Below are 21,449 nucleotides of genomic sequence, written 5' to 3' on the forward strand. Positions count from 1 at the left end.
GGAATCTCATCCTCTGCACATTCCACATATTGAGGTTGTGGAATGAAAACTGTGGTGATTTCCCAGTTGTTCCATTCTGCTGCCCTGTATTTGCCACCTGCAGCAGGTGGAGTTTGGGATCGATCTCAGATGTTTACCTGGGGGCAGATCCACGGGATTTTCATGAAATTGAGTTTACCTGGAAGGAGATAACACACACAGTGTGGCTGTTGCTGCTGCTATTTGCTGCTCGTGTGCTGCAGCAGGAGCCAGGGGCTCCCTGCAGAGCAAACATCCTGCAGGTGGATTCCCTGGGTCACCCTCCAAGGAGCCCCTGTGTCCCAGCCAGCTCCTGTCCCCTCCCTGGCACACCGGGGCTGGTTTGTGTCCCACCCAGCGGCCTCTCATTGCCAGGACTTGGGATTGGGTGGCAGAGGGGAGCTGAGCACAAAATGAGGGCATTTGGGTCCTGGGCTCCACCCCAGCATTGCTGTCCCACCCATTGGAAAGGCCTTTGGGTCATGCACGGTCAGAGGCTGCAGCAATGGCTCATCCAGGTGAGATTCAGGAATTGCTGGGGTTGGAAAACACCTTCAGGAGGAGTCCAGCCATTCCCTGCTTCAGCTTGAGGGAAAATTACCCCATCCCTTAAACAATGGGATAAACTCACCCCATCCATCCATCATCCATCCATCATCCATCCATCCATCATCCATCCATCCATCCATCATCCATCCATCCATCATCCATCCATCCATCCATCATCCATCCATCCATCCATCCATCCATCCATCCATCATCCATCCACCCATCCATCATCCATCATCCATCCATCCATCCATCATCCATCCATCATCCATCCATCATCCATCCATCCATCCATCCATCCATCCATCCATCCATCATCCATCCATCATCCATCATCCATCCACCCATCCATCCATCATCCATCCATCCATCCATCCATCCATCCATCCATCCATCCATCATCCATCCATCATCCATCATCCATCCATCCATCCATCCATCCATCCATCCATCCATCCATCCATCCATCCATCCATCATCCATCCATCCATCCATCATCCATCCATCCATCATCCATCCATCCATCCATCCATCCATCATCCATCCATCCATCCATCATCCATCCATCCATCATCCATCCATCCATCCATCCATCCATCCATCCATCCATCCATCCATCCATCCATCCATCCATCATCCATCCATCATCCATCCATCATCCATCATCCATCCATCCATCCATCCATCCATCCATCCATCCATCCATCCATCATCCATCCATCCATCATCCATCCATCATCCATCATCCATCCATCCATCCATCCATCCATCCATCCATCCATCCATCCATCCATCCATCATCCATCCATCCATCCATCCATCATCCATCCATCCATCCATCCATCCATCCATCCATCCATCCATCATCCATCCATCCATCCATCCATCCATCCATCCATCCATCCATCCATCATCCATCCATCCATCCATCATCCATCCATCATCCATCCATCCATCCATCATCCATCCATCATCCATCCATCATCCATCCATCCATCATCCATCCATCCATCCATCCATCCATCATCCATCCATCCATCCATCATCCATCCATCATCCATCCATCCATCCATCATCCATCCATCCATCCATCCATCATCCATCCATCATCCATCCATCCATCCATCCATCATCCATCCATCCATCATCCATCCATCCATCCATCCATCCATCCATCCATCCATCCATCATCCATCATCCATCCATCCATCCATCCATCCATCCATCCATCCATCCATCATCCATCCATCATCCATCCATCCATCCATCATCCATCATCCATCCATCCATCCATCATCCATCCATCCATCCATCCATCCATCCATCCATCCATCCATCCATCCATCATCCATCATCCATAAACAGCCCCCAGATCCCCCAGGTGCTCAGTCCCAGAGCAAAGCTGTGGGTGCAGGGCTGCCCCAGCAGCTCCAGAGCTGGTCCTGAGCCCCCCTGGGGCACGGGGAGGGTCCCCGGTGTCCCCCAGGGCACAGAGGGGGGACCCCACCCCTGGCACCCCTGGCAGAGGCTGCCGGGCACAAGGCTCTGGATGGGGCTGGGTGCATCCCCCATCCCTGGCAGTGTCCAGGGGACAGGGACAGGGCCGGGAGCACCTGGGACAGTGGGAGGTGTCCCTGTCCATGGCAGGGGTGGCACTGGGTGGGATTTAAGCCATTGCAGGATTCCCTGATTCTGCCCGAGCTGGCAATCCCAAGCATGGCTGTTCCTTTGCTGGTGTGTGGACATCCCTGATTTTGGCATCACCTGGAGCTGCCTTTGGCAGAGGAGCTCGATGGCCGCCTGTGCCCAGTCTGTGCTGGGAGTTCCCAGTGTCACTCCAGCTCCAGCCCCTCTGTGTCCCTGTCCCCAGCCTCTCCAGCAGCTCTGGAATTCCCTCCTGAGCTGTTCCTGCTGGGAAACCCCCAGACCACTCAGAATTCCCACCCTGCCAGGCTGCAGGTGTCTTGATTTCCTTGGCATCATCTTTTCCTTGGTCTCTTTGTGGCTTTTAATTCAAATTTCATTATTCCTGATGTCAGGAATCTTCCCAAAATGGAATTCCTGTCTGACAGCTTCCCAGGTTATTTTGGTTTTTCAGCTGAGCTCTCAGGTGGGAGGTGTGATGGATCAGACAAATTCCTGCAGGAGCAATTGGGGAGGTGCAGATCTGAGGCACAGGCATGGTTCTCTTTCAGGGATCTAATCCCTCCCAACCTCATTTTCCATGTTTATCCAGCAAAAATGCATCGAAAAATAGTTCAAAAGAAAAATCCCTGAATCTGTTACGGATGTTCCAGGCTGTCAGAGCCAGAGCTTTGACTTTCCTCATTGCCTGTGTGAATATTCCATGCTCCCAATGAAAATAAGGAGTGTGTGGCTGTTTTCAGAAGGGTTGATGGAAAAACCAGAAAGATAAAATTAAAAATCTGTGCCAAAACCATGGGATCTGCTCTGCTGAACCCACTCCCAGAGGGATCTGTGCCCTGGTCTCCCTGTTTGGGAATTTTGGGCAAGGATTTTCGTTGTGTTTTTTCCAGATCCAGGTGTTTGAGGATGGAGCGGACACAACGTCCCCAGAAACCCCAGAATCTGCTGCCATGAAGGTCCCTAAGAGAGGTAGGATCCAGCTGGGAAATCCTTCCCAGAGAGGTGGGAATCCTTGGTGGAGGGGATGGGAAATTATTCCTGAAGGGGATGGGGAATCCCTCCTGGAAGAGTGTGAAATCCCTCCTGGAGGCATGGGAATCTTTCCTGGAAAAATGGGAAATTTCTCTTGGAGGAGAGGGAATCCTTCCTGGAAAGATGGGAAATCTCCCTTGGAGGAGTGGGAATTCCTCCTGGAGAGATTGGAAATCTCCCTTGGTTGGGTGGGAATCCTTCCTGGAAGGACAGGAAATTTCTCATGGAGGGGTTGGGAATCCTTCCTGGAGAGATGGGAAATCCCTCCTGCAGAGGTGGGAAGCCCTTCCCAGGTGAGATGGGAAATCCTTCCTGGAAATACAGGAAATCTCTCTTGGAGGAGTGGGAATCCTTCCTGAAAAAATTGGAAATCTCTCTTGGAGGTGTGGAGATCCTTCCTGGAAAGACAGGAAATCCTTTCTGGAGAGATGGCAAATCTCCCTTGGAAGAGTGGGAATCCTTCCTGGAAAGACAGGAAATTTCTCCTGGAGGGATTGGGAACCCTTTCCTGGAGAGATCGGAAATCTCCCTTGGAGGGGTGGGAATCCTTCCTGGACTGATGGGAAATCATTCCTGTAGAGAAGGGAAATCTCTCCTGGAGGGGTTGGGAATCCTTCCTGAATAAATGGGAAATCTCCCTTGGAGGAGTGGGAATCCTTCCTGTAGAGAAGGGAAATTTCTCTTGGAGGGGTTGGGAATCCTTCCTGGAGAAATGGGAAATCTGCCTTGGAGGAGTGGAAATCTTTCCTGAATAAATGGATATCACCTCCTGCAGAGGTGGGAAGTCCTTCCCAGGTGAGATGGGAAATCATTCCTGTAGAGAAGGGAAATCCCTTTTGGTGGAGTGGGAATCCTTCCTGAAAAAAAATGGGAAATCTCCCGTGGAGGAGTGGGAATCCTTTCTGTAGAGAAGGGAAATTTCTCTTGGAGGGGTTGGGAATCCTTCCTGGAAAGATGGGAAATCTCTCTTAGAGGAGTGGGAATCCTTCCTGAATAAATGGGAAATCTCCCTTGGAGGGGTGGGAATCCTTCCTGGAGAGATTGGAAATCCCTCCTGCAGAGGTGGGAAGTCCTTCCCAGGTGAGGTGGGAAATCCTTCCTGGAAATACAGGAAATCTCTCTTGGAGGAGTGGGAATCCTTCCTGAAGAAATGGGAAATCCTTCCTGTAGAGAAGGGAAATCTCTCCTGGAGGGGTTGGGAATCCTTCCTTGAGAGATTAAAAATCTCTCCTGGAGGGGTTGGGAATCCTTCCTGAATAAATGGGAAATCTCCCTTGGAAAGGTGGGAATCCTTCCTGGAAAGACAGGAAATCTCTCCTGGAGAGATTGGAAATCCCTCCTTGGAAGGATTGGGAATCCTTCCTGGAAAGATTGAAAGTCTCCTTTGGAGGAGTGGGAATCTTTTCTGGAGAGATGGGAAATCCTTCCTGGAGAGATTGGAAATCTCCCTTGGAGGAGTGGGAATCCTTCCTGGAAGGACAGGAAATCTCTCCTGGAGGGGTTGGGAATCCTTCCTGTACAGAGGGGAAATCTCCCTTGGAGGAGTGGGAATCCTTCCTGGAAAGGTGGGGAATCCTTCCTGAAGGAAGGGGCAAACCATGGAATATTTCCCAGCGGGCACCGCCGCGCTCCGAGCCGGTGGAATTGCCCATCCCGGTGGAACTGAAGCATCCCTCCCTCTGTCCCTCTGTCCCTCTGTCCCTCTGTCCCTCTGTCCAGCCCCTTGCCGTGCCCATTCCCCCGGGGCCCGGGATCCCTTCCCGCTCTCCTCGGAGCGTTCCCCACCCGCTGTCCCTGGCAGTGAGCCCAGCCAGGCTTCCCTGGGCTCGGGAATGCTTTCCCCGGGCGCTGCGGGATCCCGGAGCTGCCGGAGGGGGCTCTGCCAGCTCCCTGCCTTGGCTGCTCGCTCGGCTCCGAGTGCCAAGCCGGGAGCTCCCCGTGGGAAGCGTTCGTGGCATCGGGATTGACGGCTCGGGCTGGGCCGGGGGCGGTGGCTGTTGCTTGTGGGTGGGGTTTCTGCTCTACGAGGAATTAGCTGGGGAAAACGGAATGGATTCTTCCTTCCTCTCTGTTTTGGAGTGGATCCTTCCTTGCTCTCTGCTTTGGATGCTGCAGTAGAATCGTGGAATAATTCAGGCTGGAAAAGCCCTTGGACACCCCCGAATTCCCCGGCACTGACCGTGTCCCCAAGTGCCACATGCCCAGGGCTGGTAAATCCCCCCAGGGATGGGCACTGCACCCTGCCAGGGCCGGACAGCCCTTTCCAAGGAGGAATTTCCCCAATATCCCACCTGGCCCAGCCTGAGGCCGTTCCCCCTCCTCCTGTCCCTGTTCCCTGGGACCACATCCCAACTCCCACCTGCTTCCAGGAATTCAGGGAGTTTTGGAGAGCCAGAAGTTTCCTCCTGAGCCCCTTTCCCAGCTCCCTCAGCTGCTCCTGGAGCTCCAGACCCTTCCCTGGACACTGGGTTGGGACAGACAGACAGCAGTGCCAGCCCCCCCCCCCATCCCAGCATCCCGGAGCAGGAGGAGCCCGGGCTGCAGGTGGGGTGTGGGATGATGCTGTCAGGGATGCAGGGCTGGGATGTGGCTGCCTGCCAAGGGTTTCCATGGAAACAGCAGCTGCTGCAGCAGCACTGCAGTGGGAGGCGCAGGGATGGCTCTGCCGTGGAGCCAGCACGGCAGGGGACACCTGGGCCAGGGTGGGAATGCAGGCACACCTGCCAGGGAGGGACAGGACACAGGGAATGGCTTCCCAATGGAAAAGGGGAGATTTGGGTGGGATATTGGCAAGGAATTCCTCCCTGTGAGGGTGGGGAGGTCCAGAGCAGCTGTGGCTGCCCCTGGATCCCTGGCAGTGCCCAAGGCCAGGTTGGACAGGGCTTGGAGCACCCTGGGACAGTGGGAGGTGTCCCTGCCCATGGCACGAGGTGGGATCTAAGGTCCTTCTCACCCAAGCCATTCCATGATTCTGTGTCCCCAAGTGTCACCCACACATGGATTTCACCCCTCCCAGCAATGGTGACTCTGCCAGTCCCTGAGCGGCCTGGAGCTCAGGAATCCATGAAATCCAGGGATTCAGCCTGTGCCAGTAGCTCAGGAATCCCTGAAATCCAGGGATTCAGCCCAAGGAGAGCAGTGGAACTGCCCCAGTTTTGAGGTGTATCCAAGTGTTTGCCCTCCTCAGCCAGCAGCTCCCATTAGGAATTCCCTGTGCCCCCAAACCCACACCCCACTGTGCCACCATTTCCTGCCAGATCCCAGCTCTGCTTCACTCCCACTTCCCAAAATTCTCCTGTCCTCCCCTGCTGGGTGCCCTGTGGCTGCAGGGACACTGGGATGGGGACAGGGGTGTCCCTCAGGCTCATGGCCCTGTTTCTGCTCTCTCCACAGATTCCCTTGATGCCACCAAGGCCAGCAAACTGGTGAGTGACCCCAGCACTTTGTCACCTCTGAGGGGTTTTCATCCCTTCAGGAAGAGCACATGGACACACTTGCATGGGATAAAATGCCCATGGAAAAGGAAATTTCTCCTAAAACCCATGGGAAACAAGGTGTAAAAAATGTCATTTACAGGCACTGGCCAGGAATCAGTGGGTTCCTGAGGGATTATCCAGCACAGGTCCTGTGTCACACGTTTAGATCTGAGTTCAGCAGCATTCCCTGGCTGCTTCCTCCAAACCCTGACCCTCCTGAAATCCTGGAAAGGACCTCAAAGCCCCTCAGTTCCTGCAGGGAACACCTTCCACTATCCCAGGTGGCTCCAAGCCCCATCCAACCTGGCCTTGGACATTTCCAGGGATGCAGGGGCAGCTCCTCTCTGAGTGCCTTCATCCAGGAGCTCCAGAGGCTCCTGGGACATGGACAGGGACGTGTTGTACCCAAATGTGAGGGATATTTCCTAAGGAATGGGAATCTGGAGCAGGTTCCTGTCCTTGGGAATGGCCATACAGGTGTGGGGCAGTGAGGAATTATGGAATATTGAGGCTGGAAAAACTCCCTGGGACCATCAAATCCAGCAATTCCCCCAGCCCTGCCCAGGTCACCAGTCCTGGGACCAGGGATGGAACTGGCTGATCCTGGGGGTGGGTTTGTGTGGTTTGGGGTAGAAATTGGATTTTCCATGGGGATAAACTGGGGGCCCAGCTGGGATGTGGGCAGTGTGTGGGAAAGGAAATGGTGGGGACAAGGAGCTTCTGTGGCACCTGTGGGGCTGGGGTGGGGCACACTGGAGCCCAGCCTCCTGTGCTGCCATTCCAGATAATTCCCTGGAGTGGGAATTCTGCTCCCCAGAGTAGGAACAGCTGGGATGGGGATGGAGCAGCACCTGGGGGTTCACTGTGCTCAAACCCTGGTGAATGTGAGCTCCAGCCAGAAGGGAGGATGGAAATGGATTCTCTGCCCCGTGTTAGAGGGATTTGGGAAGGTTTTTTTGGCTTTTCCTGCTGTGTGGGGTGTGATCCATCAACCCCTGGCACTGCTGGAGCCTGTGCTCCATGTGCTCCCTGCCTCATCCTCCTGGTTTAATTCCACCCTGGAATTCATTAGAAGACAAAGAGAATATTTAGAAAACCTCAGTGTTCTTGAAATCGAGGAATGGGGATTGTTCTTGGAATTTTTTTGTGCTGCTGATGTGGAGAAGGGGTCAGGACAGGAGATGCTGCTCCATGAGCAGCTGCATTCCAGGGCATTCCTGCTGGTTTGTCATGGAATTCTGGAGTGGTTTAGGCTAGGAGGGACCTTAAAGCCCATCCAGGGACATTTTCCACTCTCCCAGGTGGCTCCAAGCCCCATCCAGCCTGGCCTTGGACACTTCCAAGGATCCAGGGGCGGCCACAGCAAATCTGGGAATTCCATCCCAGCCTGTTTCCACCCTCCCAGGGAGGAATTCCTTCCCAAAATCCCACCCATCCCTGCCCTCTGGCAGTGGGAAACCTTTCCCCCTTGTCCTCACATCCTCTGCATCCTGGGAGATGCTGGCCCCCCAGTCCCTTTACCCTGAAATGATTTATTCCCCTTTGCACATGTCCTGACCCCCCAATCCTCCGTGCTGGGGGTGGGGGACAGCAGGAGGCGACTCCAGAGCAAGGGGGTGACTCCAGGGCTGGTTTCTCCTTAATTTACTTCAATTTCCCTGATTCTGTTTCCCCTCCTGCCTCTCCTGCAGCCCGGAGGGGGTTCCTAGGAGAGCCTCCAGGGCTGGTCTAACCTTCCTTCTGTTCCCTCCTCACGCAGCGCGGAGCCAAGCCCAAAAAGGTGCTGTCCGTCTGTCTGTCCCTCCCCCGCGCGCGCGGCCGCATGCCGGGGCCATCGTCACCCTCAGTGTCCCCCATCCCGCTCCATCCCAGCGCTGCATGGCTGTCCCTGCATGTGCTCCCAGCCTGGGAGGGGACACGGCTCAGGGCGGTGTCACCTCAGCGTGGAACCGTGGAGCATTTGGGCGGGGAATGCCTCAGTGTCACATCTGCAGGAATGGGGACTGTCCCCTCTTCCAATGGTTTCCAGCTCTTTCCATGAAGGAGTTTTCCCACTGTCTAGCCTGAATCTCCCCTCTGGCACAACTCTCTCAGATGTTTTTATAACCCCCAAACCCTCCGGTGACTCGGGGACAAGTGGCACCTTCTCAGGGCTGTCCTGTCCCTGGGCTCTGCCTCCTCTTGGGGACACTCAAACCCACCTGGGTTGTGGCAATCACTGAAGGCAAAAGTCTTTCATGCAAGGATGAGCTGAAACTCCAAAGGTCTTGGCAAAGAATCCCAGAGTGGTTTGGGTTGGGATGGACATTAAAGCCCATCTCATTCCACACCATGGGTGGGGCCACCAAATCATCATTCCCTGCAGGAAATTTGGGGAATTTTTTCCCCCTCTTGGGAATTTTGCCAAGAGAAAAGCCAAGGTGGGCACTGGAGCTGTGGGAGAGGGGAGGGAGGTGTTACCTGGGCACCCTTTGGTCCAGATTTGCTTTCCAGCTGCTTCTGTGTTGATTTTTGGGTGGCAAAATGATCCAAAGAGTTCTCTTTGTCCATGGGAAATGCAGAGGAGAGGAGCAATGTGGAATCTGCCGAGAGCCTGCGGAGAGAGGCCGAGAGCGCCTGCCCCCAAGTGTCCCCTCCTTGTGTCCCCCAGATCCAGGTGTCTGCATGTCCCTGAGGCTTCAGGGGCCGTGTGGATCCCTCATCGTGGCCCTGCCAGCTCCAAGGGGCTCTGCTGGGATGGAATTCCTGTTTGGAATGTTGGGTTCTGCCTTCCCTGTCCTTGTTCTGGTGGGTTTGCAGCTGCTCCGTGTCCCCGCTGTGTCCCCGCTGTGTCCCCGCCGTCTGCTCGGAGCTGCAGCTGGGATTAGGATCAGGGGGTGTGACTGTCACTGTCCTGGGGATCTGGGATTGTCACTGCCCTGGGGACCTGTGACTGTCACTGTGCAGGGGATCTGGATCTGTGACTGTCATTGCCCTGGGGACCTGTGACTGTCCTGGGGATCATGGATCTGTCACTGTCCTGGGGATCTGGGATTGTCACTGCCCTGGGGACCTGTGACTGTCACTGCCCTGGGGATCTGTCACTGTCCTGGGGATCATGGATCTGTGACTGTCACTGCCCTGGGGACCTGTGACTGTCACTGTCCTGGGGATCTGTGACTGTCACTGTGCAGGGGATCTGGATCTGTGACTGTCACTGCCCTGGGGACCTGTGACTGTCACTGTCACTGCCCTGGGGATCTGTGACTGTCACTGTCCTGGGGACCTGTGACTGTCCTGGGGATCATGGATCTGTCACTGTCACTGCCCTGGGGATCTGGGACTGTCACTGTCCTGAGGATCTGGGACTATCACTGTCACTGCCCTGGGGATCTGTCACTGTCCTGTGGATCATGGATCTGTGACTGTCACTGTCCTGGGGATCTGTGGCTGTCACTGCCCTGGGGATCTGGGACTGTCACTGCCCTGGGGATCTGGGACTGTGACTGTCACTGCCCTGGGGATCTGTGACTGTCACTGCCCTGGGGACCTGTGACTGTCACTGTGCAGGGGACCTGTGACTGTCACTGTCACTGTCCTGGGGATCATGGGGGTGTGACTGTCACTGTGCAGGGGATCTGGATCTGTGACTGTCACTGTCCTGGGGATCATGGATCTGTGACTGTCACTGTCCCAAGGATCACAGATCTGTCACTGCCCTGGGGACCTGGGGCTGGGACTGTCACTGTCCTGTCAATCATGGGGCTGTGACTGTCACTGTCTTGGGGATCTGTGACTGTCACTCTCCTGGCAGTCGTGGCGGTGTGACTGTCACTGTCCTGAGGATCTGGATCTGCCACTGTCCTGGGGATTGTAGTGACAGTCATTCTTCTGAGGACCATGGCTCTGTGACTGTCACTGTCCTGGCGGTCTGGATCTCTCACTGTCCTGGGGATCATGGATTTGTGACTGTCACTGTCCTGGGGATAAGGATCTGTCACTGTCCTGCCCCTCGTCCTGGCCGCATGGACACACCTCACACAGGGACGTCCCCATTGAGGGACAGCCCCATGCCAGGCCCTGCTGTCCCCTCACAATTTAACCTTTTCAGCCATTCATGGCCCTGAGATCCCCCTGTCCCTTGGGCAGCTCCTGCCCCCACACAGGGATGTGCCATCTGGTGGGGAGGACCTGGATAATGAGAGTAATTAGCGGGTAAATCCTCGTTCCGGAGATTACGGCGGCTCCTGTGTGTCAAATATAGACTTTAATCGTGTGCAGAGCTGCTGCCAAATGGGCCTTGCCCCCTGCTCTGCTCCTTCCCTGTTTTCCATGGATTTGGGAGTGCTGTGGCCTTTGTGGCCTTTGGGTTGTGCTGTCCCCAGGGCTTGGAGCAGGGGCTGCAGGACACTGGGGGTCCTGTCCCTTGGCTGTGACACTGTGTCGGGTGTCCTTGTGCTTGGAGCAGGAGGTCCAGGCTGTCCTCAGGAGGTGCTGGCTGGGAAGGACCCCAAAATCTGGTTAAAGAGCAGGAAAAGTGTCTTTCCCAGGTCTTTCCCAGGTCATTTTTGGGATGAAGCAGTTGTGCTGTCTTCATCCCCATGACAATGTGTCTGTGCTGGTGACAGGCCAGTCCCTTCTCCTGCTGCAGTGCTGGGTGGCACTGGGTCACAGATGTCACCTCCCAGGGACACGGAGGTGGCAGGGCTGTGATGGGAGCAGGGGGCTCCCGGGCATGCAGGGAAAGGCTCCAGCAAAAGCTCTGCCTCACTTGGGGACATCAGGGTGAGCTGCCAGGGTCTGACCCATTCAGGGGTCATGGAATCGTGGAATGTTTAGGTTGGAAAAACCCTCTGAGAGCACTGAGTCCAACTGTCCCCTGGCACTGCCAAGGCCGTGTCCCCAAGTGCCACATCCACAGGTGGCATGCGCTGGTGCTGTGACCCTGCTGTTCAATCCTGTCCTGCCACCTCAGGTCACCTGTCCCCTGCTGCTGCAGCCAGTTTGATCCTGGGATTGTCCCTCGGATGATCAGATTTGTCCCTCTGCGGTGCCATCCCTGTTCTTCCATCCTCCCTGTGGCACCCCATGTGCCAGGCCTGGATTCCTGCTGTGTCCTGGGGCTGGGCCCTCTCTGCTGGGCACCTTCTCCCGTCCCATTCCACCACAGGGTGACCCTTCAGTGGCTGGGTCAGTGCCGGTTGTTATCCTGGTGTTATCCCAGTGTTATCCCGGTGTTATCCCGGTTGTTATCCTGGTGTTATCCTGGTGTTATCCCGGTGTTATCCCGGTGTCATCCCGGTCTTCATGCAGGAATGGCCAGGTCAGTGTCCAGTTGTTATCCCGGTGTTACCCCAGTGTTATCCTGGTCTCCATACAGAAGCAGCCAGGTCAGTGCCCAGTTGTTATCCCGGTGTTATCCCGGTGTTATCCTGGTCTCCATGCAGGAATGGCCAGGTCAGTGTCTGGTTGTTATCCCGGTGTTATCCTGGTCTCATCCTGGTGTCCATGCAGGAGTGGTGGGGTCAGTGTCCGGTTGTTACCCTGGTGTTATCCTGGTCTCCATACAGAAGCAGCCAGGTCAGTGTCCGGTTGTTATCCCGGTGTTATCCCGGTGTTATCCTGGTCTCCATACAGAAGCAGCCAGGTCAGTGTCCGGGTGTTAGCCCAGTATTATCCCAGTCTCTGTGCAGGAATGGCCAGGTCAGTGTCCGGTTGTTATCCCGGTGTTATCCCGGTGTCCGTGCAGGAATGGCCAGGTCAGTGTCTGGTTGTTATCCCGGTGTTATCCCGGTGTCCGTGCAGGAGCAGCCAGGTCAGTACCTGGTTGTTGTCCCGGTCTTATCCCGGTCTCCATGCAGGAATGGCCAGGTTATCCTGGTGTTATCCTGGTTCTGTCCCGGTATTATCCCAGTCTCTGTGCAGGAGTGGCCAGGTCAGTGTCTGGTTGTTGTCCCGGTGTTATCCTGGTGTTATTCTGGTCTTTGTACAGGAGCAGCCAGGTCAGTGTCTGGTTGTTATCCCAGTGTTATCCCGGTGTTATCCCAGTGTTATCACAGTGCTATCCTGGTGTTATCACAGTGTTATCCTGGTCTCTGTGTAGGAGTGGCCAGGTCAGTGTCTGGTTGCTGTCCTGGTGTTATCTTGGTGTTATCCCGGTGCAATCCCGGTCTCCATGCAGGAGTGGCCAGGTCAGTGTCTGGTTGTTATCCTGGTGTTATCCGGTGTTATCTCGGTGTTATACAGGAGCAGCTGGGTCAGTGTCCTGGTGTTATCCCGGTGTTATCCTGGTCTCATCCTGATCTCCATGCAGGGGTCAGTGTCTGGTTGTTATCCCAGTGTTATCCCGGTTGTTATCCTGGTCTGCATGCAGGAGTGGCCAGGTCAGTGTCTGGTAGTTATCCCAATGTTATCCTGGTGTTATCCCGGTCTCTGTGCAGGAGCAGCCAGGTCAGTGTCCGGTTGTTATCCCAGTGTTATCCTGGTCTCCCTGGAGGAGCAGCCAGGTCAGTACCCAGTTGTTGTCCTGGTGTTATCCCAGTGTTATCCTGGTGTTATCCCAGTGTTATCCCGGTGTTATCCTGGTCTCCCCGCAGGAGCAGGCAGGTCAGTACCCAGTTGTTGTCCTGGTGTTATCCCGGTGCTATCCCGGTGTTATCCCGGTGTTATCCCAGTGTTATCCTGGTGTTATCCCAGTGTTATCCCAGTGTTATCCTGGTCTCCCTGCAGGAGCAGCCAGGTCAGTGTCTGGTTGTTATCCCGGTGTTATCCTGGTCTCCCTGCAGGAGCAACTGGCCTGTTCCAGCCCGGAGCAGGTCCCAGCTGTTCTGTTGAACACAGAGGGGCCACCCCAAGCCCCGTTAATCCTTTCAAGGAGTGGATAATCCATCAGCTCCCGAAGCCCAGCTCACCCCAGCTGCCCAAACCGTGTCCCATGGCAGGGCCTGGATGGAGCCAGGGCTGATTTCCCAGGCCCTGCTGTTCCTCAGGCTCGGTGACAGCCCTGTGGCAGCTCCGTGTGTCCCCAAGGGAGCCTGTGGGGATTATTTGGATGTGACCCTCTGGGGCCAGGAGCTGAGCAGCATCTGGTGCTGCAAACGGATGACTCCATGGAAAAGAGCTGGAGTTAACCCTGGCATCTCCTCTCCAGTCCCCCCAAGGGCCAGGAATTCTCCCATCTGTGGTGGTGCCACCAGCTCCTTCTCATGGATTTAGGATAAAAAACCTCCCTTACCCATCCCTGAGGAGTTTCAGGGACAGCCCCAAAGCACCTGACACCATTTCCCTGGGGTTAATTGCATTTTCTCCCTGCTGCTGCATTTATTGGATCTTTGTGTGGGAAGAGTTGATATATTCTGGATTTAGGGAGCAGAGCTGTGTGTGAGGAGAGGAGCTGGTTCATTAGAGCAGCTCTAATACCCGTAATTATCTTAAACTTAAATCCGTGTGAGCCTGCACGTGGTTCCTCCAGAAATGGACACAGCACTGGGATCATTCAGGGGCTTAAAGCCACGGATCCAGGATGATTTCATCTGGAAATGCTTCAAAAGGGGCTCCTGTGTTGGGCCAGGGCTGGTGGGAATGGGAGGGAGATTCTGTTGGAGCGTTGGAATGGATTTGAATGATCCTAAAAGCTGGCCCTATGTCAGCTCTGGCTCCTGAAGGGGTTTGTGGTGCTCAGGCTGGTGGAGCTCAGGGTTTCTTTGTTCAGAGATGCAATTCCAGCTCCCAAAAATGTCCCTTGGGAATGCTGCCCTGCCCCCAGCCAGAGGGAGCTGCAGGAGAGCAGATCATGGAATGGGCTGGGTTAGAGGGGACCTGAAACCCATCCAGGGACACCTCCCACTGTCCCAGGTGGCTCCAACCCCAGTGTCCAGCCTGGCCTTGGGCACTGCCAGGGATCCAGGGGCAGCCCCAGCAAATCTGGGAATTCCAGCCCAGGCAGGAATTCCTTGCCAAGATCCCAGCCCAATCTCCCCTTTCCCAGTGGGAGCCATTCCCTGGCTCCTGTCCCTGCAGGCCTTGTCCCCAGCCCCTCTCCAGCTCTCCTGGAGCCCCTGCAGGCACTCTGAGGATTCCCTGGAATTTTCCCTTTTCCACTCCCAGCAATCTTGATTCCAGAGCAGAGGGACTCCAGAATTATGGGATGGTTTGGATTGGAAGGGACCTTAAAGCCCATCCAGTTCCATCCCTTGCCAGGGGCAAGGGCACCTCCCACTATCCCAGGCTGTTCCAAACTCCCTCCAACCTGGCCTTGGACACTTCCCCCACCCCTGATTCCATGATCCAGGGGTTTTTCAGGAATCAGATCCCAGCATAGATCAGTTGGACACAGGATGTCCCCAGCATGACATTCTCGAGGGGCTGCATCCAGGGGATGTCTAAGAGGCCTTTAAATGCTTTTTCCAGGAGATTGATTTTCAGGATTGTGCTGAGGGACTGGAAACATTGGAGGTAAAATTCCCTCTGTGTGTGGAGGGTTGGGTGTGAGCCTGGGGCATCCTGAGCTCCTCTCCCCTCCCTCGTAGTGTGGGAATTTTGGAAAATAACACAGCTGGAATGGGAGCTGGATGTGTTCATGTTACATAACATAATAATCATATCATAGATGGGATTTAAGCTCTGTGCATGTAAAGGGAGCTGCTCTCCTGCTCTCCAGCACTCCGTGGGGCAGGACACGGATTCGTGGAGAGTTTGGAGATGGTGCTTGGTGACATCCTGTGGGTTCCCAGCAGAGTTCTTGTCCAGAGACAACGGGGATGCCGGGCAGGAATTGTGGGAATGCTCCTGGCAGGGCAGCGAGGCTCCGGACGTGCTGGACGCCGCCCTGAGTGGCATTTTTAGGGCAGGGATTTTGGGGCAGGGATTTTGGGTCTGTCCGCACCCTCAGCCGTGCAGGGCTGCCCTGAGCTCCCTCGATCCGCCCGTGTCGGCCGGCGGTGCGGAGCTGGCGCTGGATGTCGGCGCGGCAAGATGATCCCTCTGTCCATCTGTCCATCCCTCCGGGCTCGGCGCCGGCCATCTGTCCATCCGGGCTCCGCTCCGTCCGTCTGTCCGCTCCCGGGGGATTTGCCAGCGCGGGGCGGGTTTGGCTGCACCCGGGCGCCGCGGGGATACCGAGCGCAGCCACGGAGCCGCCAGCACGGCGGAGCTGACACCGGGGGGGCTGTCCCGGGTGGGCTCCGAGCCGCTGAGAACCCCCCCCGTCCCCCGTCCCCTCCCCGAGCGCAGCATCACATCCTCATCCTCATCCCCATCCTCATCCTCATCCGCACACCGCCCGCCCGGCTCGGTGCAGCGCCCGGCGGTGCGGCCCCTCCGCGGTGATGTCATGAGCCGCCGGGGCGGTGGTTGGAGCCACCGGCGGAGCGGGGACGAGCGGCCGCGGCCGGGGGGGGCTGCCCTGCACCCCCTGAGCCCCCGCCGAGCCCCCGGGCAGGCCGCGGCCGTTGGCGGTGTCCGGCCGCGCTGACTGACCCGCTGCTCCGTCTCCTCCCGCTCCGGCCGTCCCTGCGCGACGATGAGGCAGGCCCCGGCCACACGCAAGGTACGGTCCGCGCCCGCATCCCCCCCTCCCCGGCATCGCATCCCCGCTTCCCAGCCGCCTCCTCCTCGCTGGTTTTCCCCGTTTTCCCCGCGTTGATGCTGCCGGGCTGTAATTGGGAGCGTGACGGGCTCGGGGAGGAGGGGGGCGGTGGGTGAGCATCGGTTCATGGCTGGCTTTGCCTTCCGAGCTCCCGGAGTCCCCTCTCCGTGTCACCCGGCCAATGCAGCGGCTCTGCGGCTCTGCCGGGGCCCTGTCCCCGCTGCCGGTGCCATCCCCTCTGCCTGGGGGTGTCGGTGCTGTCCCTGCTGCCGGTGTTGTCCCTGCTGCTGGTGCCATCCCCGCTCCAGGGGTGCCAGTGCCATCCCTGCTGCTGTCCCTGTTCCCCACAGCCTGAGAGTGTCAGTGCTGTTCCTGCTGCCGGTGCCATCCCTGCTTCCAGTGCCACCGGTGCCCACCCTGGGGAAGCTGTGTGCCCACAATCCTGGTTTTCCTGCCAGCGACACTGCTGGGTTCTGCCTTTGGCATTCCCAGAGGCTGGCAGTACCCGAGTCCCCGCCAGGCTGCCATTCCCGCAGGTGACAGCGCGGGCACTGGCCTATATGTTTATTTTTAGTGTAACCACGATGTCACTGCTCAGCTTAAAGAGAAATCCTGGGAATTTTTGGCTGATGGCAGGGAATAGACCCGAGCTGGTCTATACTTGGCAGGAAATGCTCCTGATTTACCCCTGCACCTCCCTGAGCTCAGACACCGACGCTCCTCGTCACGTGTCCCCGTTAATCCTCTTCCCCATGGAAAGTTTCACGGATGCTGCTTTCCCTCTGCCCCGTTGGAGGGGGGAGTGGGGGCTGCTGGAGCTCAGCCCCAAGTCTGGATTCCATCCTGCTTTTCCTGGTGCTCCTCTCCTCGCCTATGGAATCACACCTGTGAGACCTGGGTGGTGCTGGTTGTTTCAAATGCAGAATTCCCAGCAGTATCCCAGGGAACCACACCCTGAGGGGCTCATCCTGGGGCTGAGACTCAGCTCCAGCAGAGGGGAGGTGCCTCCAAGGGGCCAAATTCCTGGGAATGGAGTGGGATGGCATCAGCATGGGCCAGCACTGGATCAGTGCCTGGGTATCACCCCCAGCACTGCCTACCCCACTCAGGGGCTGCTGCCAATCGGAATCCTCCTGGAAACTCTGGGAATCCTCCACAGCAGCAGCCACATTCTGTGAAGTTCAGACCTGAAGCCTTGAAACTGAACCCAGGAGAAGGCTCCAGTGACACCTCCCCTGTCCTGCCTGCTGGAAGGTGACATTCACACATTCCTGCTCATCCATCCAGCACTCGCTGCTCCTGCCTGGATCGGGATTCCCACACCTGGAGCGGGACCAAATCAGGAGGGACTGTGGGACCCCACCTTCAGCAGGCAATGCTGACCCCCCCACAGTCAGTCCTTGGTGTCCAGGAGGATTTTTCCAGAGTTCCTGCTGCCATGAGCTGAGTCCATCTTGGAGCGCACCAGTTCGGAGCCCCCAACGCTCCCCTGGGAGCTGAGGTTTTGTAGTTCCATCAAATATTGATGCAGCAGCATTACACAGCAGAGCCAGAACCTCCAGTGGAACATCCATCCCCATCCATCCATCTATCCATCCCCAGCGGGGGGGTTGGAGCATCCTGGCTCCAGGAGGGTCCAGGTGGGGCTGGAGCCTCTGTTCCCAGGGCTGGAACGGTGCTGGACACCGGAAAATCCACATCCCCTCCTGGTCACCCACTTTTGCTGAGCCCAGGGATGACTGGCTGGGGACAGATGGTGCCACCGTGGAGGGGAGCCCGGCCATCCCCCATTCCTGATGGAGACAGCAGCTGGAGCATCCCAGAACATCCCTTTGCCATGGATCCCGAGGGTCTTGGAGCTTCAACGTTCAGTGGTCATCACAGGGAGGAGACCAGAACTCTGAAGGATGCACAGAGCAGGATTATTCCCTGTCATTCCACATGGCTTTCGGGATGGTTACCAGGAGGCTTCTCCCTGTTTTTAGGGTTTGGTGTGGTTTGAGTTGGTGTCCCCCACGCCATGGCCAGGACAAGGGTTGGTGTCCCCCAGTTTGGGGCTCTGTGTCCCCCAGGACAAGGCTCATTGTCACCCAGTTTGGGGCTCTGTGTCCCCCAGTACAAGGCTCATTGTTCCCCACGATAAGGCTCAGTGCCCCCCACTTGAGGGCTTGGTGTCCCCCAGGACAAGGCTCAGTGTTCCCCAGTTTGGGGCTCTGTGTCCCCCAGGACAAGGCTCATTGTTCCCCACGATAAGGCTCAGTGCCCCCCACTTGAGGGCTTGGTGTCCCCCAGGACAAGGCTCGGTGTCTCCTGGGACAGGGATCAGTGTCCCCCATCCAGGAGAAGGCTCAGTGTCCCCAGGGAAGGATTTGGTGTTCCCCAGGACAGGACCCAGTCATTTCAGGTAACATTTCCCCATGTCCAAGGATTTGGTGGTCAGTGTGGGATCCCCCAGCCCTGCCCCACTCCTGAGTCCCTCCACATGTGGAATTCCTGAAGAAGACGTTTTCCAAGGGTTTCCCAAATTTTTGTTGCTGCTCCGTGTTGCTTACTTGGACTTTGGGAAGATGCTGGAGAGCTCCTGAAGGGCGTCCTGAGGGTTTCACCTTTTGCTGCTGCAATTCCATTTTTCTGGCAAATTTGGTCACTCAGGACATGTCGTGGAAGATGGATTGACATGGGAATAGGCTGCAAGTGAGCAGAGCAGGATTTAGCTGAAGCAATGCCAGAGGTCATGGGAAGCTTGGAAGTGCAAACACATCCTGGTTGATATTGAAAACAGGAAAATAAAGCTCCGAGGTTCCTGAGGCCTTGGGAGGGAACACGGCCGTGTTGGAGATCAGCTGGAGCTGCTGGTCCCTGGTGGGCTCCGTGTGCCTCATGTCCCCATCCTGGCCATGAGATCATGTGGCAGTGCCATTATCCATCTGTTCTGCTCCTGTTTATTCCCAGCTGGGATCAGGTCATGGAATCAGAAATGAGGGAGAGCGTGGAAGTGCTCCAAGGCTGCAGCTGGGCAGATGTTCCCAATGCCCACCCGCTGCCCCCCAGGACCAGCCTGGTCACTCCTCCTTTTCCATCCATTAGGGATTGTTTTTAAGGGGAAAAATGCTAAATGATTTCATATTTGTCTCTGTTCCAGGCTGGGCCCTGTGGCCTCCCCTCCCTGAGCTGCTGGGAGCTGCTGCATGTGCATGGAGGGGTGTGGGGGGGTCCTGCCCCAAAATCATGGATGATTTAATTCCAGCCATGAAAGGAAAAGTTGGGAGTGCGGGATCAGCTCTGTGGTGTCCCTGGAATTTTTGGTTAAACAAAGCAGAGCCTGGGGTCTCTGGGGCAGCTGGTCCAGGGTGCTCTGGGCCTTTTGGAAAACCAGAGAGATGAGGAGAGGAGAAAACTCATGTTTAAGATTAAATCCTTTCCACATCCTGCTCCGGGGGTCTCTGGGAAAGGCATGGGAGGTCAAACCCCCCGTGCCCATGGAGTGCCCAGCCAACCTGAACCAACCAGACTTTGCCTCTGAAGACCAAAATTCCTTGGAAATACAAGGTGGATCTGCCCTGGGGTATCGGTAGGGTCGGGCTGGGGGTTCAGGATGTGCCCTCTGTCCCCAGCTCTGTCCCCACACTCGGCTGGAGGGGCGGGGATGGGGCAAGGGCTGGCTCTGGGCTCTGCTCCTGTGGTGCCATGGGAGCTGTGCCGGGGGATCCCATGGGATCTCTGCCTGTGGAGCAGGTTAACGAGCCCCCAGGTTAACGACGCCGCACGCACCCGGTGCCACGGGGCACGCTAACGATGCCGGGCACACTAACGATGCCGTGCTGTCTTTTGTCTCCTTTCCCTGCTCTGCCGCTCCGGCCGCCGCCGGCTGTTCTCTGCTCCTCTGTCCCTGTGTGACTGTCTGTCCTCTCTGCTTCCGCTCCCGCTGCCCTCCAGAGCACCGCCCGCCGACCCAAGGTGAGCAGCCACGGTGGGGGCACCGAGCGCGGGGGACGCCGATGGCCCCGGGGGTGCCAGCGCCACTCAAAGCATCGGGTGTCAACCCCGTCACGAGCATGGATCACCCCGGGTGCCAGCAGCACCGCAGACAGGATCCATTGGGTGCCAGCCCCACTCAAACACGGGCCATTGGGTGCCAACACCATCTCAAACATGGGCCATTGGGTGCCAGCCCCACTCAAACACAACCCATTGGGTGCCAGCCCCACTCAAACACGGGCCATTGGGTGCCAACACCATCTCAAACACGGGCCATTGGGTGCCAACACCATCTCAAACACAACCCATTGGATGCTAACACCATCTCAAACATGGGCCATTGGGTGCCAACACCATCTCAAACACAACCCATTGGGTGCCAACACCATCTCAAACACGGGCTGTTGGGTGCCAGCTCCACTCAAAACATGATCCATTCATTGCCAACCCACTCAAACTTGGGCCATTGGGTGCCAGCCCCACTCAAACACAACCCATTGGATGCCAACACTATCTCAAACATGGTGCATTAGGTACCAACCCCACTCAGACATGAGCTGTTGGGTGCCAACACCATTCAAACATGATCCATTCATTGCCAACCCCACTCAAACATGACCTGTTGGGTGCCAACCCCACCCAAACACAATCCATTGGTTGCCAACACCATTCAAACATGATCCATTCATTGCCAACCCCACTCAAATATGAGCTGTTGGTTGCCAGCCTTGCTCAGACACAACTCCTTGGGTGCCAACCGCACTCAAAAACGATCCATTGGTTCCCAATCCCACCCAACCATGATCTGTTGGGTGCCAACACCACCCAGACCTGATCCATTCATTGCCAACCCAGCTCAAACACAATCTATGGGTTCCCAATCCCACCCAAACATGATCCATTCGTGGCCATTCTTGTGGATGCCAACTCAAACATGGCCCATTGGGTGCCAACCCCACTCAAACATGGCCATTCTTGTGGATGCCATCTCAAACGTGATCCTCTGGTGGCCAACCCCACTCAAACACAACCCCTTGGTTCCCAGCCCCACTGTTGTCCTCCCACCTCATTGTGCAGAGCCCAGAGGAGCTCACAGCTCCTCTGATGGGCTCCTTTGGAGCAGGTCCAGATGCTTGAGGACCCTCTCCCAGGATGGAACAGTGTGAAATCCATGTGGCAGTGCC

At 56.4% G+C, this 21,449-nt stretch overlaps 1 protein-coding gene across 6 annotated transcripts in view; it reads left to right on the forward strand.

Annotated features, from left to right (window-relative positions):
• The window catches only part of DCTN1 (dynactin subunit 1), a 69,681-nt gene that overhangs the window by 27,797 nt on the left and 20,435 nt on the right, over positions 1-21,449 (forward strand). For 3 of the 6 annotated variants that reach the window (XM_066548825.1, XM_066548823.1, XM_066548822.1), the window contains exons 3-7: positions 3,105-3,183; positions 6,640-6,671; positions 8,482-8,502; positions 16,231-16,248; positions 20,224-20,244. In XM_066548825.1, coding sequence (XP_066404922.1) covers positions 3,105-3,183; positions 6,640-6,671; positions 8,482-8,502; positions 16,231-16,248; positions 20,224-20,244 — 171 coding nt within the window. The remainder of the gene's footprint in view (positions 1-3,104; positions 3,184-6,639; positions 6,672-8,481; positions 8,503-16,230; positions 16,249-20,223; positions 20,245-21,449) is intronic. The other 3 variants (XM_066548828.1, XM_066548826.1, XM_066548824.1) reach the window with 2 other exon arrangements.

Source organism: Molothrus aeneus, chromosome 4 (assembly GCF_037042795.1).
Source record: "Molothrus aeneus isolate 106 chromosome 4, BPBGC_Maene_1.0, whole genome shotgun sequence".
NCBI lineage: Eukaryota > Metazoa > Chordata > Aves > Passeriformes > Icteridae > Molothrus > Molothrus aeneus.